General features: G+C 59.0%; 2 protein-coding genes across 7 annotated transcripts in view; both read left to right on the top strand.

Moving 5' to 3' along the window:
• Positions 1–11,421, top strand: part of WIZ (WIZ zinc finger) — a gene marked incomplete at its 5' end in the record, with an annotated part of 43,075 nt that extends 31,654 nt beyond the window's left edge. For 3 of the 4 annotated variants that reach the window (XM_084501789.1, XM_084501788.1, XM_084501791.1), the window contains 7 exons: positions 4,064–4,234; positions 5,112–5,618; positions 6,996–7,532; positions 8,177–8,707; positions 9,146–9,583; positions 9,798–9,990; positions 10,181–11,421. In XM_084501789.1, the coding sequence (XP_084357915.1) occupies positions 4,064–4,234; positions 5,112–5,618; positions 6,996–7,532; positions 8,177–8,707; positions 9,146–9,583; positions 9,798–9,990; positions 10,181–10,337 (2,534 nt within the window). In that variant the 3' untranslated portion in view covers positions 10,338–11,421. The remainder of the gene's footprint in view (positions 1–4,063; positions 4,235–5,111; positions 5,619–6,995; positions 7,533–8,176; positions 8,708–9,145; positions 9,584–9,797; positions 9,991–10,180) is intronic. The other variant, XM_084501790.1, reaches the window with a different exon arrangement.
• A 972-nt stretch (positions 11,422–12,393) lies between these two features.
• On the top strand, positions 12,394–22,593 carry AKAP8L (A-kinase anchoring protein 8 like). Of its 3 annotated transcripts, none has more exons than XM_084501739.1 (13): positions 12,394–12,538; positions 13,970–14,002; positions 14,752–14,980; positions 15,562–16,066; positions 16,542–16,662; positions 16,780–16,835; positions 17,178–17,214; positions 18,444–18,552; positions 18,972–19,113; positions 19,539–19,644; positions 20,142–20,272; positions 20,987–21,082; positions 21,512–22,593. In XM_084501739.1, the coding sequence occupies exons 1-13, from the start codon at positions 12,526–12,528 to the stop codon at positions 21,989–21,991; spliced, it is 2,058 nt and encodes a 685-aa protein (XP_084357865.1). In that variant the 5' UTR covers positions 12,394–12,525; the 3' UTR covers positions 21,992–22,593. The 3 variants fall into 3 exon arrangements, with proteins under 3 accessions (XP_084357865.1, XP_084357863.1, XP_084357864.1); XM_084501737.1 differs by having other exon boundaries at positions 18,960–19,113; XM_084501738.1 differs by having other exon boundaries at positions 16,539–16,662.
• Positions 22,594–22,795: the final 202 nt, after the last annotated feature.

Here is a 22,795-nt window from a genome sequence, read left to right as displayed (position 1 = left end):
CGGAGAAAATAATCCTTCCAAGAGAGCATTTCTCCGCTTCCTTCCAAACACAACACACAAAGCATACCGAATTCCTCCCAGCGATGACTAGCACCGCTGGCCGGGCCAGATGTCTTTTGGGGTTATTTCCCAGTAGACCCGAACAATTTCCTTCATCTCGCTGGCCCGGAGGCGTTTCGCAAACCGCTTCGGTTCTCCCTGTTCCGTTCCCGACAGTGGCTCTGTCCTTATCTCCCTACATCCCAGATTTCTGCATTTATTATGCACTTTTTGTGCTCTTCTTCGTGTATACTCTCATACTGCGTTCTGCTCCATGGTTTCGTTGTCTTTTCAGCCAGCAAAATCTGCCCTGGTGAGCCAGTCATCAGCACTGACCCCCACCCATTTGGGAGCAGGTTGGATTTGGAGTTTTTTCCCCCCCTCCAGATCTTTTTATATATTTTTTTTTTTGGTCTGGCACTGGTCTTCCTCGTTCTCCAGGCGCTGGCTCCAACCCTCGTTTGGGGGCTCCTTCCAGGGGACAACCGAGGAAAAAGGGAGAGGGGCTGAGCGTCAGGGGCTGCAAAATTCATTTTAGGGGTGTCAGTGGGGACTGCAACGGGGTCTGCTCAGAGCCTCGAGTAGGCACGGCCCTCCCCAGCCTCTTGGATTCCTCCCTCCAGCTCTTCTCATCCTGGGCGTGAGAACCGGCGTGGCCGGGGCCAGGAGATGGTCCTGATTTTGTGGGATCCGGGATGGGGACACACAAATGTGCTTTCTCTCATTAATCGTGGTCCCTGCGCTGCAAAAGGGAAGAAAAGAAATCAAAACAGCTCGAGCTCTGCGGCCGGGGTCTCGCGTCCTGCTTGTCCCATGGTGGCCGCGTTAATTGTAGGTGAATGAAGGCCAGAAAAAACCCTCTGGAGCTCTGTGCCTGACCCCAGACACACGTGAGGCCAACTTCAAAGCCACCTCTGGCCCTTCAGGGCCGCGTCACGTTGGGTTTGGAGGGGATGGAGGTGACAAGACCCCCGTCCCTACAGGGCAGCTCTCCTCCTGTGCTGGCCTTTCTGAGCCGTGTCCCCTTGCGCTTGTTCCGTGCCCACCCGCTGCCTGCCCTACTTTCTGCTGTCTTTTGATTCTTTTCTTGAGTTTTAGGTTACCGAAAAGTTCCCGTTGGCCTCCTGCTTCGCTTCCCTCCTTCCCCTGTGTGGGGGAATTGCCCTCGGTGCCGTCTTTTCTCCCGGGCTCTGCAGATTTCTGGTGGATTTCAATGTGCGGTGCCACCACCAAGCAGAGGAAGCCGTACGCTGGTTTCTAGCCCAGATTTCGGCTCCGTTTTCACCCAAACTGGGCTACAGCTGTGGGAGAGAGGGTGTGAAACCCCTCAGCCAGGTCTTTCCGTGGTCGCTTTTTCAGGCTGTGGGGCCAAGTTGGGGCAACAAACAGAACAAAACCGATTTTCTGGAGTCTGTGGGATATCGGCCGCTGCTGTGAGCTTTTCTCTCCCCTATTCTGAGAGGGGCTGTGGCACCTTAGCACCCAAAATCTGCCCAAACAACACCCCTGGTGTCATTACAGCCCAAAGCCCAGAGCCTCTGGGGGGCTCTCAGCTCATTTCGGTGGGCTTTGAAACTTCCTAAAACCTCAGGAGCTGCCCCACCGTGGTTTTTATTTAATTATTTTTTACCCTGACAGAAGCTGGCGGTGTTTTGTCTGCTTTTTAAGCTTTTTAAGCGCTTGGTAAACTCCTCTGGTGCCAACATGAGTGGGAATTTGAACCTCTAAAAGCTTCCCCGTGCTGAAAAACCGAGCATCCAGCTCTGGGTTTATTTTAGCTGTGGCTCTCGCAGGTGCTCCCCTCTTGGGTTGGTTTCTTTTGGTTTTGTTTGCGGTGTAATTTCAGGCAAAATCTGCAGGTTTTGGGTCTAGCTCCTGCGAGGTAAGGGCTGCCCGCGCTGCCCTGCGTGCTCCCGTTCCTCCGCCTGCCTCCTGAATTCGTGGTGCTCTGGGCCCCTCTGGCTGTCGTTGGGCTGCGTAGCTCCACCGCTGCCAAAAATTGGCTTTTTGAGCTTTTTTTTTTTTCCCCACAGGGGAAAACTGATTTTTTAATGTTTATTTTTAATCCTTAATTCTTATTTTTTATAGGCCTGGGCTCCCTTCTCCCACCACCTGCTGTGCTTTTGGGATGTTTTTTGCCTAAAGCCCGAGGTTCTCAGCGGGCAGGGGTAGCACTTGGTGGTGTGGTGGCGGATTGAAATTTTCAATTTTTATTTTAATTTTTTGGTTTTCAGGGAGACTTTGCTGCTGTTCCTTAAGTTTTTGACCTGTGGTTATGCATTATTTGTGTGGATGGGGGGCGGCAGTGCCTTAGGACACGGCTGCTGGCCCTGGACCCCTTTTACCAGGGGGGCAAAATTACCTTATTTTAATTTAATTTAATTATTATTATTTATTTTTTTTTAACCAGGGGGACAAAATTACCCCTTTTACTGGGGGCAAATTACCAAGGGGGGAGTCTGTGGGGCAGGAACGGCCGCGGTGTGAGGGGGGCACGGGGCTGGGCCTCGGCCTGTGCGTGGGGGCAGTGAGGCCCCCGGGGGGAGAGCAGGGTTGGGGGGGGTCCCCACTTTGTGGAGGGGGGATCCCTGCCATGGGGGGGGTCCTCCCTTTGTGGGTGTGTGTGGGGGGGTCCCTGCTGTGTGGGGAGGGCCCCCCATCGTGTGGGGATCCCCTCTTCACGTGAGGGGGTCTGTGCTGGTCCCTGCTTCGTGGGTGTGCTTGTGGGGGGTCCCCCCTTTTTGTGTCTGGGGGGGTCCCCCTTAGTGTGTGTGTGGGGGTCCCCTTTTTCTGTGAGGGTCCCCTTCGTGCACAGGGGAGTCCCCCCTGGTTTTTTTGGGGGGGTCCCTTTGTTTTTTATGGGGGCTCCCCCTGTTTTTGGGGGGGTTCCCCCTGTTTTATGGGGGCTGCTCCCCCTGTTTTTGGGGCGCTCCTCCTCTTCTTTATGGGGGCTCCCTTTTGTTTTTTATGGGGGCTCCCTTTTGTTTTTTATGGGGTTCCCCCCCGTTTTATGGGGGCTCCCCCTGTTTTGGGGGGCGCTCCCCCTCTTTTTTATGGGGCTCCCCCTGTTTTTGGGGGTGCTCCCCTGTTTTTACGCCCCCCCCCCCCCTATTTTTCGGGCCCCTCTCCCTCCCCCGCTCGATGTCTCGGCGCTCCCCTCGGCGGGCGCGGCCTTGAGGCCGGCCCGGGCCCCGCTCGGCGCTCGGCTGCGGGGCCTGGCGGCCGCCCCGCATGTGCCGGAGCCAAGATGGCGGCCTCCACCTCCTCGCCGCCCAAAGTGACAAAAGCGGCGGCGGCGCCGCGGCCCCGGGACCGGGAGCGGGGCGGGGAGGGCGACCCCGGGCCCGAGGCGCCCCCCGAGCCCGGTGAGCGCCCCCCGGCCCCTTCCCGCGCCCCCTCCCCCCGGCAGCGCCGAGCCCGGGCCCGCCCGCGGCCCCCCCCCCGCCCCCTCCCGTCCCCTCCCCGCCGCCGCCGCCGCCCCGGGCCCGGCCCCGCCGCCGCTCTCGGCCCCGCCGCGGGGCCCGGGCCCGGTCGGGGAGCCCCGGAGCCGGCCGCCCCCGCCCGGCCGCCGCTCTCCTTTGTCCTCAGCCGCCGCTTTGTGCCGCACGGGGCCCCCGGCGAACCCCCCGGGCTCGGCCTTCGCGGCCGGCACCGGCTCCCGGTGGCTCCCGGTGGCTCCCGGGGCCGGGCCCGGGCGGCTCCGTGCCCGTTCTCCCCCCCCCAGGCCGGCGGGAGAGCCTCGGCCGTGCCTCGGCGCCGTCCCCGCTGTAGGAAGCATCGCCCCGTGCCCCCCGCCGCAGCCCCGAACCCCCCCAGAGCCCTCCCGGAGCCCTCCCGGGGCCACCGGCGGCTCCGTCCCCCCCCCGGGGGAGCTGTCACCGGCCCCGTGAGCTCCCGAGGGCCGCTGGCGGCTCTCAGCCCCCCCCCGCTGGGGCGTTGGGACCCTTTTCTCCTTTTTTCCCCCCCCCCGGTGTCACCCCAACGTTACCGTCTCCCCGCCCTGACGGTCTCCTTCTCTTGGCAGTCCTGGCCCCGGAGGAGGAGGAGTTGGTGGCCATGGAGGTGGGCTCGCCGCCGCCGCCGCTGCCGAAGAAAAGCGCTCCCGCCGGGCAGCTGGAGCAGCCCCCGAGCAGGATAGGGACCAAACTGTCTCCTGAGCCGCCCGGGAGCAAGCCAGAGCCTCAGGACTCCAAATGTGAGTTACCTCCCCCCCCCCTGCGCCCGGCCGCTCGCTGTCTCTGTCCTTTGGGGGGGGAAATCGGCCTCGCTGGGGGCTTCACGGCAAGGAAACGGCGCGGAGGATCCAGCCTCTGGCTGCAGCCTCTTAGAGGTGGGCTGGGAGCTGCTTCAGGGCTCGTGGCTCTGTGTCTTCCACGAGCTGTGGCCTTCCTGAGGTTGTTTCGGCTCGGCGAAGCGAGCTGAGGTGCTGAGCATCTCGCCTCAGGGCTCGGCCCAGCCCCGCAGCGTCCGTGGCGCCCCGAATTTGGGGACGTTGCTCACCAAACCCGAGGCGTGGTGCCCCAAACTCAGGGAGGTGCTGTTGGAGGCTGTCAGAAATCAGGAGGGAGGCGCAGCTCCCCACCCGGGAGGGTTTTTGGGCGTCTTTGCTGAATTCCCTCTGGAAGAGGTTGGCCGAGTTGTGCTCCTGTGTTGTTAACTGAAGCCTGCAGCAGCTCCCCAGGACCAGCACGCGTCCTTGTCGTCCTCAGCCCACCTCGGTCAGTCCCTTTGGCCCTTTCGGTGCTTCTGGTGCCCAAAACAGCGCTGCGCGGTGATGAGGTGCACTCGAGGTCCCCTCCCTGCCAGCTTTTGGAGCCTGGCAGGGGCAGGGCTTTCAAAATCACGTCCCAAAGCATCCCCACCAGCCTTTAGCAGGGAGAGCAGCAGAGCTGCGTGCACGAGCAGCGCGTTTTGTCCCCCCACTGCTCTCCTCTCCCTTCCCTGCTCCATTCCTGGCGTCCCAGGGGTGAGCAGAGAGCCTGGAGGTGGGAGATGAGGGCTCGGACAGCCCCCGCTGACCGTGTCGAGCCCTGACTCCCTCTCTTTTCTCTTTTTTTCCCCTCTCCCCGCAGCCCAGAACCTGACGACGTGCGAGGTGTGCGGCGCCTGCTTCGAAACCCGCAAGGGCCTCTCCAGCCACGCTCGCTCGCACCTGCGGCAGCTCGGCGTGGCCGAGTCGGAGAGCAGCGGGGCCCCCATCGACCTGCTCTACGAACTGATGAAGCAGAAGGGCAAGCCCGACGGCAGCCCCATGCCTCCCGGCCTCCTCAAGAAATCCGGCTCCCCCAAGGAGGGGGCGGCGGGCTCCCCCCGGCCCGCGCTCCTGGCGCTCGGCAAGGGCGGCGGCGAGCGCCCGCCCGACGGCCCCGTCAACAAAGCCATCAAATCCCCCCCCGGCTTCTCCAAAAGCCTCTCGCAGCCGGGCTCCCCAATCCTCAAGAAGGTGCCGTCAGCGCTCTCGGGGTCCCCCTCCCCGAAAAACCCCGAGGACAAGAGCTCCAAGCTCGCGCTGAGCCCCCTGCAGAGCTCCCCGAAGGCGCAGTGGCCGCAGGCGGATGAGGAAGGACCTCTCAATTTGAGTGAGTCTCTTTTTTTTATTCTTCCTCTTTATTTTGTATTTTTTTTTTACCGTCAGGGTTTCCCGTCAGCTCTCAGGTGGCAGAGATGGAGAGAGGGAAGCCCCTGGCTCCTCCTGGCACGCTGAGCATCCCCCTGCGTGGTGCTGGGGCGGGAGAGCTCAGTGCAGGAGGCAGCAGGAGGTGGTGCTGCTCTGTCACAACCCCATTGCCTGGGCTTCTCTTCGTTCCCCATCGTGATTTCAGCAAACTGTTCCCCCTCGCTGGCTCTCTGCCCTCTGAGCTCTTTGTGGCTCTGTCCTCAGCCGGGCACGGCGCGTGCTGCCCGCTCCTGAGGCCGGATGGTTTTTAACTCAGGGTTTGGTCCCGTCTCAGCTTTTCTCTGCCGTTTCCCTGCTCGCTCAACGCGCAGGCTTGCCGGGAAGGACCCGTGCTTCGTGCCTCCCGGTGTCTCCCGGCTGTAACTCCATCCCTAGCCAGGTCTTTGGGATCCCTCGTGCGTCACCGGTCTCTTAGGACAGCTCCCAGCACAAATTGCTCCAGGGTTGGAGCCGTTCCCTGCAGCAAAGCGCGTGGAGGAGAGGTGTCTGCCCGCTGCCATCAGTCCCTGCTGTGCTGAGGGCTCCGAGCGTGGCTTTGACGCCTCCCGTCCCTCAGCACCGAGGGGCTGGGGGTTTGCAGACCCTGCGGGGTTTCTCTTGCCTGTTGCTGGGGCTGTGAAGCTGCTGCGTTGGGGCTGGCCTCGTGCTTTTCCCAACCCAGGTGCTCTGGGACCCTGCAGCGCCTCCCTTCTCCCTAAACCAGGCAGGGAAAAAAAGCTGGCCCCAAAAAACCTGTGGCTCCCGCGGCTCAAGGCAGCAGATCTCCCTTCTTTTGGGTGCTGCCTCATCCCCGTGGCTCCCCTCTCATTGCTGCCCCTTTTTGCTGCCCCATCCCCTCCCGGCCTCGCTCCAGCAGCACCCAAAACCCCAAACCAGCCCGCTGCTGCCTCAGTTGGGGTGGTGAAACGAACCTCCTGGCACCGAACACCTCTCACCAGCTCCTGCCTGCTGCTGGCAGCATCTCGCCTCCCTTCGGGGCCGGGATCTGCCCCAATTCCCCAGCAGGGACGGCTGAAATCACGCCCTCATCTCCTCGAGCTGCTGAGGGGGCTGCAGGTCACCCCCCTGGGCCTGGAGGTCTCGCCACGTGTCCCCCACCAGGACACCACGTGGTTCAGGTGGCAGCCAAACCTTCCTCCCCCTCCTCTTCATCACCAGCAACCTGCTGGGATCCGGGGCCTGGTGGAGGCAGATTTGGGGCAGAGCCTGGGTCGGGTCCTGCCGGTGAGGGACCCGCTTTGCCCGCCGGTCACGGCTTTTCCCCTTCCTCTCCCCGCAGCCTCGGGGTCGGAGCCGGTGCGGGACATCCGCTGCGAGTTCTGCGGCGAGTACTTCGAGAACCGCAAGGGGCTGTCGAGCCACGCGCGCTCCCACCTGCGGCAGATGGGGGTGACGGAGTGGTACGTCAACGGCTCGCCCATCGACACCCTGCGGGAGATCCTCAAACGCCGAGCTCAGCCGCGGGGCGCTGCCCCCAACCCCGCCGGCCCCGGGCAGAAAGCCATGGCCAAGAGCCTCCTGGGCGGTATGGGACCCCTGGAGCCTCGGGGGCCCGGAGAGCTTCACATCCCCGGCCTCGCCAAGAAGGTCCAGCAAGCAGGCAGTCCCCTGGGGCAGTCTCCTACCTCGTCCCCACCTCCCACTGCCCGGAAGATGTTTCCAGGCCTCTCTCCTCCCTCCTTGCAGAAGAAGCTCAAACAGGACCAGCTGAGGGTGGAAATCAAACGCGAGATGATGTCAGGAGGCCTCCACGGAGACCCCCACCCCTCCGACCGAGCCTGGTCCCCGCGGGAGGAGATGTCTCCCCTCAACCTCTGTAAGTGCCGGGCTCTCGCCTTCCCCCCCGCTGTCCAGGGGGGCCGGGTGGGACCGCGCTCCCTCGGTGCTGGGGCTGTGGGATCTGAAATGTGAGCCTGAAGGAGCTGGGGTTGTTCAGGACAACCAGAAGGCTCTGGGGAGACCTCGTAGTGGTCGTCCTGTACCTAAGGGGGCTCCAGGAATGCTGGGGGGGGACTCTGACAGGGGGATGTAGCCATAGGGACGAAGGGTGAGGGCTTTAAGCTAAAAGAGGATGGATTTGGGTTAGGTAAAGGGAAGAAATTGGTCACCGTGAGGGTGGTGAGGCGCTGGGGCAGGTTGTGCAGGGAAGTTGGGGGTGCCCCATCCCTGGAGGTGCCCGGGACCAGGCTGGGTGGCGTTTGGGCAGGCGGGGACAGGTCCCTGCCCATGGCAGGGGGCTAGAACTGGGCCAGGCTTTAGGGTCTGTTCCAACCCAAACCATTTCGTGGTCCTGTGCTCCAGGAAGGGCTCTGCCTTCTCCTCAGCCATCCCCGGGCGCTTCGGGGTCCTGCTGCGGGGTCTGCTCCCGGCTTCCCAGCTTCTTCTGCGGGTCGCGGGGGGAGAATCGGAGGGGTGGGCGCCGCCCTGCTCCCCCTGACGTCCCCCCCTCTGTCCCCGCAGCCTCCCGAGCTGACCCGGTGCGGGACATCCGCTGCGAGTTCTGCGGCGAGTACTTCGAGAACCGCAAGGGGCTGTCGAGCCACGCGCGCTCCCACCTGCGGCAGATGGGGGTGACCGAGTGGTCGGTCAACGGCTCGCCCATCGACACCCTGCGGGAGATCCTCAAGAAGAAATCCAAGCCCTGCGTCATCAAGAAGGAGCCTCACACCTCCAGCATCGAGCCCCCCAAAGCTCTCGGGGAGGAGGGGACGGACCCCAAAGCCCCCGGCAAGATGCTGCAGGGCATGGCCCTGCCTCCGCTGGGCGGGCGGACGGGGAAACCCAGCCCCGGCGGCTCCAGCCTCGGCCGGGAGCTGTCCCTGGCGTCGCTCACAGGCAAACCCCAGGGCGGCTTCCTGACGCCGCTGTCCGCCAAACGGCCGCTGCAGGACGACCGGCTGGGGCCCCACGCCGAGGTGAAGCACAAGGCCTACATCCAGACCGAGCTGCCCTTCAAAACCAAGCCCGTGCACGACAAACCCGCGCACACCTGTAAGTCAGGACGCACGGGGAGGTGCGTGGCAGGGCCCGCGGCGGGGGTCTGGGGGGGTCCCCGGGGGCTGCGGGGGGAGCTGGGCTTTGTCACGCAGCGCTGTGGCGTCATGTGGGGTGTCAGCAGCGAGCTCCTTGCTCCGGGTGTCTCCAGCGGGGGACCCAGAGCGCATCGGGGAGAGGCGAGTGGGGATTTGGGGCCCGCTTGGCGTCCCCGGTCCCTGTTAGCCCGTCTCGTTGGAGCCTCCCCTGGCTCTGGGGCCTCCACCAGACCCTCGGCAGGAGCCTCCTGGAGCTCATCAGCGACAGAAACCAGAGTTGGGGGGGGGGATTTCCCTTCAACGGCTGCAAACGGGTGGTGGCAGGGACACGGCCGGGCCGGGGATCCGTCCCCAAGCCCCCCCTGCTCATCCCCTGCCCCACGCCCACCCCCCTCAGCCAGCGAAGCCTGCTGCGAGCTCTGCGGCCTCTACTTCGAGAACCGCAAGGCCCTGGCCAGCCACGCGCGGGCTCACCTCCGGCAGTTCGGCGTCACCGAGTGGTGCGTCAACGGCTCGCCCATCGAGACCCTCAGCGAGTGGATCCGGCACCGGCCCCAAAAAGCCGGCGCCTACCGCAGCTACATCCAAGGCGGCCGACCCTTCACCAAGAAATTCCGCAACTCCTCGCACGCCCGGGACCACGACGGCGCCCGGAGGATGCCCCTGAGCCTGCAGCCCGGCGGCGTGGCCCTGCTCAGCAAAGGGTTGGCCGCGGACCTGGCGCACGGCGAGCCCGGGAAGATCCTGGACGGGGGAAGCGGCGGCGAGCGCCCCATGGTCACCTCTCCCCTCTCCCTGGTGAAGATGGAGGAGCATCAGCGCCCCAATATCCACAGTGAGTCGGGAGCCAAGCAGCAGAGGGGGGGCTCCAGCGCCGCAGGAAGCTGGTGGAGCACCGAGAAGCCCCTGCCCCGTCCCCTCTGCCCACCCGTGGGGGGCGTGGGGGGAGCTCTCTACCCGAGATCCTCCCCCCACACTTCAGAGAGGCCGCGTTGCGCCGTGCCCCCTCCGCCATGACACCTTTTTTGTCCCTCATTCTCCCCCCGCAGAGTTCGAGCGGAGGCAAGCGAGGCCCCTGGATAACCCCCTGCACCGGGAGGAGGAAGGGGCCGACTTCCAGCAGAAGATGGAGGAGACGCGCCAGCCGCCGCCGAGGATGAGGCCGGTGCCTTCCCTGGTCCCCCGCCCGCCGCAGACCTCCCTGGTGAAGTTTGTGGGTAACATCTACACCCTCAAGTGCAGGTAGGTCGGCTCCGGGAGGGATTTGGGGGGGGGGTTCCTTCCAGGGAGGGCAGCGCGCCGAGTCCTCGTGGTTGCCCTTCCTCACCCCACGCCGACCCCGCTCTCCAGGGGTCTCCGCTGGCGGCTGCCCCCGGGGGGGCCGATGGAGAAACCTCGGCCAAAGCCCGAGCTGACGCCGCTGTCCCCACAGGTTCTGCGAGGTGGAGTTCCAGGGGCCCCTCTCCATCCAGGAGGAGTGGGTGCGGCACCTCCAGCGACACATCCTGGAAATGAATTTCTCCAAAGCAGACCCCCTGCGGGGCGAAGCCCCGGCCCCCGAACCCCCCACCGTGGCCGAGGCTCAGTAACGGAGCCGGCCCAGGCTCGGCGATGGAGCCGCCCCCCGGGGGGCGCCCTCCGCCCCTCCCGTGCCTGCACGTCCCCCCCCCCACGGAGCAAACCTCAGCCCCCCAAACCCGGCGCACGGTTTCCCAGCCGGGCTTCGGGGGGGCCCCGGCCACAAGCACTACATGGAACAAGACGCCCCTCCGCCGGCAGCGGGGTTTGGACTCTGCCCCGGGGTCCCACCGCTGGAGGGGGGGGGGAGGCACTCGAGGCCGGTTCCCCGGCTCGGGATGGGGCAGGGGGACCCCCAGTCCCGGCCTCGGGGCCGCTTTAGCCCAAAGATGGGGGAGCTGCGGCCGCTTCTGCCGGCTCGGGGCCGGGGGGGGGGAGCGAGACGCCGGATGGGAGGGGAGCGGCTCGGCCCGGCGAGCGCTGTGGGATTTGTATCTGGCCCTGGAGTTCCTGTATATTCCATGTGCGTAGACGACGAGTTTAGCTCACCTAGCTGTCGGCGTCCGTTGTTGCGGGGTTGCATGTTGCCCAGCTCCCCTTCCCCCCGGGGGCCAAACGCTGCCCCCCCTCCGCCACGGCAAACGGCAAAGTCACGGATTCACCGCTCCCGCCTCCTTCGGCCCCTTGCCATCCGGTGTCCCCCCCCCCCCCACGCCCACCCACCCCCGTTTCACGCGGGACCGCGGGCTCCCGGCACCGGTGCCGCTGGGCGGCGGCAGTCGGAGGGGCAGCGGCGGGCACCAGCCCCCCGTGGGGGCCGGGGAGCGGCGGCGGCCACGGGGCTGGGGCCGTTTCTCTGACCCCGCTGCCCACGGGCTTGGCGCTGCCGTCTCCCCTCCGCCCCAGCCCCCTTCACGGTTGCTTTTTTTCTCCCCCCCCTTCGTCTAGCTGCATAGACCTTCGACTTTTTTAACTCTAGTTTTGTGTAGAGGAAAAAAAAAAAAAAAAATAAGGAGCGTTCATTTTTATTTCCAAGTCCCGAGCCCGGCACGGCTCAGAGGGAAATCGAACCTTTTAACTTTTTTCATCGGGCATATTCTGGTTATTAATGTACCCGGGAATATGTACATTAGATTAAACTCTTCTGGAAACGACCCCCGGGAGGCTGGAGTGTGGTGCGTGGGGGGCGGCCCCTGGCTCCAGCCCTTGTGGGGTCCCCACAGAGGCTTTTTTGGGGGAAAACAAGGCATTTTAGGGCCACGGGGGTACTCGAACCCACTCCTGGCCCTGCAGGGGTTGGGTGGCCGTGGGTTGTCACCGCAGTGGTGGGGACAGCAGGGCTGGGCTGTGTCCCGGGAAAAGGACACCTGAGGGCCAGGTGGGGCCGTGCCCATTAACGGGGGGCTGGGACAGCGCTAAGGGCTCACGGAGTGACCGTGACCACGGGCGTGGGGACCCCGGGTGGGGTTGGGACACGGCCCAGGGCTGTGGGGACAGCGGGATCCGAGGGTGTGGGGACAGCAGAGCTGGAACGTGTCCCGGTGGGGCGGGGACACCGCGCTTGGGACGCGTCCCGGGGCCACGGGGACACCGAGAGCAGGACCCCCGGGGCGTGGGGGCCCTGTCCCGGTGCTGGGGGCGCTGGGGGGGGGGACACGTCCACGGGTGACGCCCGCTCGGGGCCACCCACGGGAGCCACGTGGGGGCTGCGCTGGGTTCCCGCGGTCTGAGGGCACCACGCGGCTTCGGCGCGCGCGCGCGCCCTCGGGGGCGGGGCCTGCCGGCGGCCGCAGCCAATAGCGGCACGGGAGGGGCGGGGCCAAGCGCCGCACCGGAGCCGTTGTGGCGGCGCTGGAGGCTCGAGGCGGGGCCGCCGCGCCATTGGTCCAGGCAAGGCGCGGCCCGCCCCTCAGCTGGCCAATCAGAGCCCGGAGTAAACGCGGTAACGCCTTCCCGCCAGGTGACGGCGGCGCCGGCCAATCAGCGCTCTCCTTCCCCGGGGCCATTCAGAAACCGCTGGAGGCGCGGCGATTGACACCCGCCCCCGCCAATCGCCGCGGGGGCCGCCCTGTGGAAACGCCGGGGGGCGGTGAGCGACGTCCGGGGACAGCCAATAGAAGCCGCGAGCCGCGGGGAGGCCGGGCCAATGACGACGGCGCGGAGGCGGGCGGCAGAGCCCCGCCGGCCAATAGGACGCGGGGAGGCGGGGCGCTGCCGCCGTTACCGTCTGGCGCAGGAGGCGGCGGCGGGGCCGCCATCATGAGCTACTCAGGTGAGGGCGGCGGCGCAAGATGGCGGCGGGGCGGCCCCGCGGGGACCGGGACCGGGCGGCGGCGGCTCCCGGGGGGGGGCCCCGAGGGCGGCGGCGGGGCCTTCCCGAGCCCCCCGGGGCCCGAGGGGCGGAGGGGAGCGGCCCCCGGAGCCCGCCGGGAGCCGGCGAAAGTGACGGAAAACGGGGCGGTTGTGCCCGGCTCCAGGAGGGTTTTGCCCAAATTGAGGAGGTTTTCGACCGAATTCCCCAGGTTTTTCCCCGGTTCCGTTCAAATTGCTGATGTTCCCCCCGCTTTTGCCTGAATTCAGGAGGTTTTTGCCCAAATTCACGATGTTTTCCCCCGATTTCGCTCGCATTCCTGACGTTCCCCCCGGTTTTGCCCAAATTCCCCAGGTTTCCCTCCGTTTTGCCCAAATTCACGAGGTTTTTACCCCAATTCCCCATGTTTCCCCCCGCTGTTGCCCAAATTCCTGAGCTTTCCCCCTTTTTTTTCTCCCTAGATTCATAGTTTTTTCCCCAATTACAGGAGCCTCTCCCTGTTTTTTGCCTGAATTCAGGAAGCATTTGCCCAAACTCCTTGCTTTTTGCCCCAATTCTTCAGCTTTCCGCCCTGCTCCTTCCCTCAGCTCCTGCTCTTTTCACGCCTTTTCCCCTATAATAACGGATTTCCCCCTAAATAACGAGTTTTTATTCGGGGGGAACCCCCTCCCCTCAGTTACCCGCCAGGCAGCGGTGCCTTCCCCAGAGCTGACGGCTCGGTTTTGGTGAACGGAAGCCACCGGCCACTAATGAGACTAATTGGCTTGGTAATTACAGCTGCCTAACGGCTTCCAGCGGGTGCCCGGGTGGCTCGGGGCTCCTCGGGGCTCTCCCTCTCCCAAATTTTGCGCTTTTCAGCTGCTTTCCCTTGAGGGCAAAGCGCGGGAGGGCACGGAGAAGCGATTTCGCCCTGAAAGGGCAGGTGAATGTCAGGCCCGGGAGGCTCCGGGTTGGTTTGCGGTGGGATTCAAACTTCCCCCGAGTCCCGGGGCCGCTTTCAAGGCTCCTCTTGGGACAGCGTGGGGTCCCCGGGGGCTGCCAGCCCCGCTGCTTCACCCCCAAAACCCTCACGTTGGGGCTGACCCTGCTGGGAGCACGCGACCGGGGGGGTCCCGGCTCCTTCCGAAGCTGCTGCAGGAAGCTGGGGCTAAAAGTGTCTTCGAAGTGTTCAGGATCCTGTCCTGAACTTCAGGTTTTGCAAAATCTGCGCACGGATTTTGCTTTCTGGTGGCTGTGTCCTGCTTGTCATTGCCAGGGCGATGTTTTGGGCTGTTTGGGGCTTGGCTTTTCAGGGCGCCGCTCTTTTTCGCTGCGAGGTAACAAGAATCTCTTTGGCTGCAATCAAACCACACTAAATAAGCCTCTAACAGCTTTTTTTTTCGTCTTTTCTAGGTTATGGAGAGTGGAACTCTGGGACAAACAGAGGTAACTGCGGTGAAAACTTGAGTAGTTTTCTGGTTTCTTGGCTTCAAACCTGTTCACTGATCCTGTGAGAGATGTGCTGAGGTCGGTGATGAACCAGAGTCCTGCTGTAGCATCGAGCCCGTGCAGCCTCGTGGCTTTCTATTTTTTTTTTCAGCTGCTTTCTTTGATTTTAAAGTTCTTGTTGAACTCAGCAGAACAAGCAGAAAAACTCTGCTGCTGCTCCTGATGCTGCGCGTGCAGGGAAACCTGTTCTGATCAAGATACAAGGCTTTTTTTGCCCCCCCCTAACAAAGCCTTTTGGCACTTGGAGTAATTTGAGCAAGGTTAGGGCAGGTTGTGGTGTAAATTCCGTGCTGGGGAGACAGCAGAAGGAGCTCTGCACAGTTCCGAGCTACGTGCACACCTTTACACGCGTCCCAGCATGTAAAAGAGATGGGGAAGAAAAGGCTAAATTTGACAAAAATTAATTTATTTAAATCTATTATCAAATTTAAATAATTAAATTTTAAATGATTATATTTTATTTATTATTAAATTTAAAATTTAATTCATTTTTTGTTTGTTTAAATTCCCTGCAGTGATCTCAGGGGTGCTTTTGCATCCGAATTGAAATTAAAGCGTTAATAACCAGAAATTAAAGCGTTAATAACCAGAAATTAAAGCGTTAATAACCAGAAACTAAAGCATTAATAACCAGAAATTAAAGTGTTAATAACCAGAAATTAAAGCAGCTGATCGTTTTCTTCCAGGGTACGAGGGCTACAGTTATGGCTACGGCTACGGGCAGGATAACTCGGGCAACTACGGCTACGGCATGGCCACCTCCAACTCCTGGGAGATGGGCGGCTCGGACGTGGACATGAACCCCGACGCCTCCAGCGACGCCGTCATAGCGAAGATGAACCAGCGCCTGGACATGGGGTCGCACCTGGACACGGACACGATGCAGGGAGGGCACTACGGCTCGGGCGGGGACAGGTGAGCGCGGCGCTGCCGAAAGCTCTCGCGCCCGGTTGGTGTCGATGTCTTGCCCAAAAAATCCATCTTCGGTGCTTAAAAGCTGGGTGTTTGCCACTCGTGGGGGAGATTTCGTGTTCTTCAACACGACTGAGAAGCATCCTCCTTGTTCCTCTTCGTGTTCTTGCTTGAGAACTCCTAGAGCAATGCGAAGGGAGAAAGAGGCGCTGTGTTGAGCCGTTTGGTCTGAGTTTAATTTCCCAGCTTTTTTTACCGAGCAGTTTTTGAGCGGGATTGCTAAATTATTGCTGGGATCCTTGTCTCCTCAAACGTCGTTTGGGGCTTTCTGTGTTTTGTTTTTTTCCATGTCTAAAGGTCTCCGGTTCCTCCGGCACTTGCAGGGGTGTGACAGAAGCGTTACAGCCGCTAATGGCCCCTGGCTGCTCTGTGCCGTGCCCCAGCCCCGTCCCACGTTCTGGGACGCATCCGATGGTTAAAAAAATCCCAAGAAAAACCTATTCCGAAGGGTTTTGTGTGCTTTGCCTCGGCTGTTGTTTCTTGGTGGGCTCTAACGTCCTGCTTCGGCGCTTCCTCACCCACAGGTACGACTCGTACGAGTCTTACGACTCGCGGTCCTCCATGAACGACCGCGACCTCTACAGATCCGGCTACGACTACAACGAGGCTGAGCACGACAACGACAGCGCCTACGACGGGCACTACGACGGCCCCTACGACGGGCACTACGAAGGGCACTACGACAGCTTCTACGGGAACCGCAGGGACCAGTACCAGAACAGGGCGCGGGACAACTTCGGCCAACGGGGTCAGAACTGGGCGCGCGACGGGCGCAATAACAGACCCATGGCCTCGTCCTACTCCGGGCGCATGGGTGGACAGTGGAACGAGCCCCCGCAGGGCATGGGGGCGCGGGGCCTCGGCCCCCACGGCTCCTCCCGGCTCCCCTCCCTCTTCTCCCACAACATCATCCCCGAGCTCGGCATGTTCCAGGGCATGCGAGGCTTCTCGGGGAACATGCGCTTCGGGGGAGGCATGATGAAACAGCGTATGAGGAGGAACTGGAAGATGTGGGACTCGGACTTCAAAGTAAGTGCTTGCTGCAGCATCCTCCCACCTGCTTGGTCTTGAGCTAAACGTTTCCCAACTGGCTCCAAAATGTGCCCTGGGAAGTGGTACTACGCAGTTCTGCGTGGTACTGGCTTGGCTTCGTGGCTTTTTTTCCTCCACAGCAGACCAAGGCTCAGCCACAGAGCAGTGTTCGTGTGGGCGATGCTTTAATCTCAAAACTTTGTTTCCTAAAAGCAAAGTTTCTTTCCTAGAAGTTTCCTTTTCTTAGTCGCTGTTACTTGGGGTTTAATCTGTTGTATTAGAGAGATGCTGGTGCTGGATTTTGTCCTGTCTGATCAGCTCTGCCCATTGGAAACCTACCTGCATGTGCAGGAGGCTTATAAATAAGTAAATTATTAAAACTCAGCTATAAAGGAGTAAAATAAAACGTTGCTGGCTGAGGAGGGCGCCTGCCTTTACCGCAGGGATTAACCCTTCTCTTCTCTCGCAGCAGCAAAAGAAGAAAATGAAGAAGGACCCCACCGGGAAGAAGAGGAAGCAAACCAACAGCTCCGAGGAACCCGACAGCAAGGCAGCAAAGACGGACGGCTCCGACAACTCCGACTCTGACAACGGTGAGAGCAAAGCTGGCGCTCGGCTCGCTTCCCTGCGCCTTCTGTCTGGGGGTAAATCTGTTCCGGGGGGGGGCTCGGTGGGGTTCCTGCCTACACTGACCGCGCTGTTCCTTTCAGAGGAGGGAACCGAAGGAGAATCGGGAGAAAAAGAGGAGAAAGAGGGTTCCAGAGGTGTAAGTAACTCTCGAAAACTTGCTCGTGATAAAAGTCGCGGTGGGAGTGGTGCTGCAGCCAACGAGGGTGGGTCACTGGGCTCCCGCCTTGTTCCCAAACTGAGTAACGTGCTCAGTGGGGAAACGGATGGCAGCATAAACCAAAATCTGCTGCGATGTGCTCTGGGATCCTCTGGCTGTGCTGGCTGCTGAGGGTCAGGTCTGCTGGAGGTGCTGCGCCACGCATGGAGCGCCTGGAGGGAGGGTTTGAGGGGCAAATGTTGAGGTAGCATCCAGACATTCGCTCTCTGTAGGCTAATGCGTGAATTTGGATGGCCTTAACATCCCGATGTTGCATTTTAGGAGGGGGAAGACGATGAAGGAAGAGACTCTGAGAAAGGTGAGTTGGTGTGCGTGCGTGGCAGCTCACACAACAGAGAGCAGAGGGCTTGTGCGTGCTCTGAGGCTGTGCACGGAGCGTAACCCACCTCCAGCTGAGGGCTCGGAGGTGGCCAGAGGGGATTTACAGCTAAATCTTTCAAATCTATTCAGCTTTTGGCTTCTGCAAATGCCCCCAAGTCTCCTGGGGATGCTGGGCTAAGTGCTAGGGGTGGGCTACCAGCAGGGAGAGCTGGCAGGGCTCGGCACGGGTGAGGCTTTGGTGGGAAGGAATCGCCAGGGCTGGCGGAGAGAGATGGGGCACGGCTCAGCTGCTGTTCAGGATGAGACCTGCCCCATCCCCACATGGACAGGGGCTAGCTCCGCTCCAACGCCTGCATTGTCAGACGAATCCCATCCTTTGTGTCTGCTCAGGGATAAGGAAATGCTGTAAAAGCCCTGCTAGGGAGGAGCTGGAGCCCTTGCTCAAGGTAGGTTGGCCCTTTGGGGAAGCTGCCAGCTTGGGGCGTAGGGAACGGGGTTCAGGGATTCGATTTCTTGCCGTGCCGTAGATTTGGGGGAAGTCACTGGGCTTGGGAAGGAGGATGGAGCTTTGCAGGCACGTCCCGCTTCAGGGGGTAGTGGTGGAAGTGCTGAGCAAGCCAGAGGAGCAGGAGGGCTGGAAGGGAAAGCTGCTTGCAGGACGTGTGCTGGGTCCGTGCTGCCCACCCTGCTGCTGCGGAGCTAAATTTGGGACTGCCCTGCTGCTGGGACGTGCCTGTGGGTACACCGGGGCGGGCAGACAGAGGAGCTGCTTCTCCATCTCGAACATAACGCTGCTGTAAATTGGTTCCCCTTACCCTTTTTGTTGTTTTTTTTTTTTTCCATTATGAGGCCAAACAACTCGGAGTGGGTGGCACTTAAAAATCAAACCCATAACCGATTGATTTAAAACCTGGTAAAAGCAGAAAGAGTAAATGAAAATAAAGGCTGAGGAAACAACTTTGGGTGTTTCTTTCTCCCGTGCCACGTTCCCCAAACGCACCAGAGGGATGGCAGCGTGGTGTAGATGGGGTGCAGCCGTAATGGGCCAGAGGGAGGCACTGCAAGGGAGCAGCTTCTCGACTCAGAGGTGTCTCTAGGCTGTGCGTGTTGGTCGGGCCAACTACTAAACTTGTCCAGGGAAATTCTCTTTAATCAGGTGGTGTCCTCGAGTAGTGCCCTGAAATACACCCTGCTTTAAACACTTAGGTGCTTTAACAATTCAAGAAGAGATCAGTCAAATCAAACGCAAATTGCAAGCGGGCAAGAAAACTCAAGAGAGGCAAAAGAAGAGGCATCGGGATCGTATGGTAGAAAGGTAATTCTCCCTTTTACCTTTTTTTTCTTTTTTTTTTTTTTTTTTTAAGTGATGTTGCTTCCTTCTCTGTGAGGACAGTAGCAGTCTCAGCCTGGGTCCTTCCCTTTTTTCTTCCTTTTCCCAGTGCTTTGCCTGTTCCCTTAGGAGAGCTTTGCTCTCCTCCCAGTCATCTTGACTGTGACGTTTGGCATGTTCTGGTTGAGATGAACCTTGAGATTTTGGTTGCATCCTTCCACTCTGATACAGAAAAGGGAAAGTCTCCGGGGCACGTCCCAGAAACACTGAAAGGGTTGAAGTCTTGCATGAGTAGGGCTTTGTCTGCTCCCCTTTAGCTGTAGATCCAGTGAGCAGGTTTTTACAGAGCAGAGAGCTGGAGTGGATTGAACATCCCTTCCGTTCACATCCAGCTGTCTCAACAGGATCCAGTTTGTTTGTTCCTTATGCAAATACCGGACCTTCTACGACGATGAGATGAACAGCCACCTCGAGAGTAAATTCCACAAGGAGCACTTCAAGTTTGTCGGAACCAAACTGCCTCAACAGACAGCCGACTTTCTCCAGGTGAGCCTCTGGTTATGTTAGTCCCCCGGACTTCAGAGTTTTGTTTTTTTTTTTATTGCTGTTATTATTTTGGAGAGGCTGAAAAGCCACTTTGAATTGAGCAGTGTTTGAAGCTGCTAGGGGAGGTGGAGTAAAGTTGGGCTAAGGTACCAGAGCTGCTATTCCAGCTATGCCTTCACTGCCCTCTCGCTTTGAACAGGTCACTTAACTCTGGTTTTACTGGTTGCAGTGGCAGAAAATAGAGAAAATCCCTGATTACTGTGGGTTTTATGGCAAGAGTGGGTGATGGAAGTGCTCAAACACAGCGCTATGTGTGGGACAACGTGCAGTTGGTTTTTGCAAGACTGAGAGGATGAACGGGCTAGAGAGATGCATCTGAGAGGGAAGGGAAAGAAAGGACTTAACACAAATACTCTGCCTTACAGGAATACGTTGCTAATAAAACTAGGAAAACTGAAGAGCGCCGTAAAGCAATCGAAGACATTAATGCAGTTATTCAGCAGATTTATAGGGACCAAGATCTTACGCAAGGTGAGTGCCTGCACAGGGGCATGGAAGAGAATTCCTTTGTCACGTGTAGTGGCTGCCTGGTCAAAAAAAAAAACCTCTATAAATAGTTTAAAGGAAAAAAAAATAAAAATGGAAGGTTGTGAGTATGCAGAAGCCTGCTGGGGTTGCTGAAAAGTAAAACCTTGTATGGTCAAGTGTACCATCAGCCCCTTCAGGTTATTACCCAGCTCTGACAAAGCTGGCTGGATGATTAGCGGGCTGAAGAGGCTTTTTTTCATGCCCTCAGTGCTGATGCAGCTGCAGCCTGCACTGCTCATCGTGGTGAGCCACCAGCATTCAGCTAACCTGCCTCTGTGATGTGCTTTCCACCTGGCTCCTGTCCCGCTCCCTGGGAAGACTTTGGGTGCTGGGGGGGGTGTTGAAAATGAGTTTGTGATGCGGGCTGCAGGGAAAGCTGGCTCCCAGTGCAATCCCCCAGATGACTTCTGGCTTAATACCGTTCTTCCCTTCCTTTCCAGATGTTGGCATGGAGCATTTTATTAAGAAGGTGGAGGCTGCTCACTGTGCTGCTTGTGACCTCTTCATCCCGATGCAGTACGGCATCATCCAGAAACACCTGAAGTCTCTCGACCACAACCACAACCGCAGGGTGAGCGTGCAGCCTGGTGCCTCTGGCTGGCCCCCACAGCCTGGCTTCTGCCACAGGAATCCCACGTCGGGGGTTTTGTAGACTTCAGCTGCAAGAACAGAGCCAAAAAGTGGCTGGGTTTGCTTCACCTGGTTCCTGAGACTGGGGAGAATTTTTCTTAATTACCTGTAGTGTGCTCTGCTGTCATTGTTTCCTCGTGTGTCAGCATAATCAGATTGCACAGGCTTTAAACTTCAATATTCAGAGACTGAAAGCTGAAGTAATCCCACCAGTGGAGCTGGGTGAAGCAAGCCAGGTGTCCTTAGGATCGTAGAATCACTTGGAGTGGAAGAGGACTTCAAGATAATCAAATCCAGCCTTCAATATGACCTGCTGAGTCCCATCACTAAGCCACGTCCCTCAGTTCCACGGCCACACATCTCTTAAATACCTCCAGGGACAGGGACTCCTCCACTTCCCTGGGCAGCGCGTTCCTCTCCAAGGGTCCCTCCTTGGTTGCCTGTTCTTTATCTTTCCAAAGCCACGTCCAGCACAAAATTTGGGAATACGTGTAAAAACGCAGGTTTCTTAAATCTTGTCCTCTTCCCAAATTCCTGAGCGTGCTCTGGGCGGGTGCCCCTGTAAACTGTTTTCAGCTGTGGCTGTAACTTCTGGACTTGTCAGCTAATTCAGGCTGAAATCTAATTAGCGTGCTTCCTTTGTGCTCCCTTGCAGGCCATGATGGAGCAGTCCAAGAAATCCTCGCTCGTAGTTGCGAGAAGCATTCTGAACAACAAACTCATCAGTAAGAAGCTGGAGCGGTACCTGAAGGTGGGTGCTCGCAGAGCAGCTTGGGCTTGGGTTAAGCAGCTCTCTTGTGCTGTTGGAATTGGGCAGTAGCTGCTGTTTGACTGCAGGGAGTGCTTTTTAGCTGAACCTCAGGGCAGTTTGGGGCATCCCGATACCCTGTCGGATCTCAGGTTGCTGTTGATCATCGAGCCTCTGCCGTGCAGGTGACGAAATATCTGCCCCACGTGCTGCTCCAAATCCTGAGGCCTCCAGCAGGATGTCTGTAGCACACACGCTTACACAGAACTTGGTAGTCACTTAGTAGTGATTGGAAAACAAAACAAAACAAAAAAACTTTCTGGGAGGTTTTGCACGTAGCTGGTGTGTGCCTGGTGTGAGCTCCTCGGGTGTGACGTTAGCAGCTGGAGAGAAACTGTCAGCAGGTAAATAAACGTGTGCCTTCTCTTTCAGGGTGAGAATCCTTTCACAGATGATCTAGAAGAAAAAGAGGAGCATGAGGAAGGAGAAGGGGGAACCAGCGGAAATGCAGAGGAAGGGACAGCGGAAGGAACAGATGAAAACAAGGATGATGAAGAGAACCTGGAGGAGGAAAATCTAGATGGTGAAAACAAGGAGGAGGAAACTCTAGATGGCGAGAACAAGGAAGAAAATCTAGGTGGTGAAAACAAGGATCCTGGGGAGAACCCAGAAGCAGAAGGAGCTAAAATTGAGGAGGAGCAAGAAGAAATGGGGACAGAAACAGAAACTGAGGCACAGCCCCAAGCACAAACAGAGGTGGAGGCAGGAGCAGAAAACACGGAGGAGACTTCGCAACCCACAGAGGAATCTGTCCACGAGGAAGAGGAGCAGCAGCCAGAAGGTGGGAAGGTAGAAGACGAGGACAAGGAAAGCGAGGAAGCTGCTGCTCCAGAGGATGAGGATGCTGAATAAGTACAATGTTGGATGGGAAAGCTGATGTGTAAAAGACCTGACATCTTTTTAAAAAAAAAAAAAAATTAAAAAAGCATAACTGTATCTGTGAATTTCATAGCACATTTTGCGTTACCATTCTACTAAACTCACTTAGGCAGTGGAAGCCTTTACCTGTAAAGTGTTTTTGGAAAATAGATTATTATTATTTTTTTTTTTTACCAAATCTTCATTTTAGTAGCTAGGTTTTGTGCAGTCTCTGTTTTTTAGATGGCTTTGTACTAGGAGAATTTCCTTTGAGCATGTGTACAAACCAGTGCTACGTCCCAATCTGGCAAATGAAATCTCTTCCCCTTGAAACTTTTGTATATTTGCCGAATATACAAAGCGGTTTGTCCCCTTAGGCTGTCTGTCTGGAAACATCCGAAGTCTGGTTCCAGGGTTTTAATTTCTGCCGTGTACGCTGTAAGGTTCTGCATAACTTCCATGTGACTGTAATATTCCTCCCGGTGTTCTAATGCAGAGCGAAACTAAGTGGTGTCAATGTCGTGGTGTTTGTAAAAATGCTTTCATCTTGAGGTGAATGTTTTGGTGGGTGGAGATAAAGGACTACCCTGAGACGACCCCTGACTCTGCCTTCGTTTCTGAAAGTGGAGGTGAGCAGCAGGATGCGACCCTGCCACTGCTCTGTGCCAGGGACGTGTCTAAAAAAAGGTAAAATATCTTTTTCCCCAGAATGTCCTCGGCGTTGGCCTTGTCTTTGGGGTGCGAGCAGGTTTGAATTTAAAGTGTTTTGGGTGAGAAACGCGTGAGCAAGGCTCCTTC

This window comes from Aythya ferina (genome assembly GCF_964211825.1).
Source record: "Aythya ferina genome assembly, chromosome: 33".
NCBI classification, from domain to species: domain Eukaryota; kingdom Metazoa; phylum Chordata; class Aves; order Anseriformes; family Anatidae; genus Aythya; species Aythya ferina.
The sequence above is the reverse complement of the archived record's forward strand: the minus strand, read 5'-3'. Positions and strand labels throughout refer to the sequence as shown.

Coding starts and splice junctions, on each gene's coding strand:
- AKAP8L (XM_084501737.1), top strand. Junction 14,981..15,561: donor TACGGCTCGGGCGGGGACAG/GTGAGCGCGGCG, acceptor CCTCACCCACAG/GTACGACTCGTACGAGTCTT. Junction 16,663..16,779: donor CAACTCCGACTCTGACAACG/GTGAGAGCAAAG, acceptor TGTTCCTTTCAG/AGGAGGGAACCGAAGGAGAA.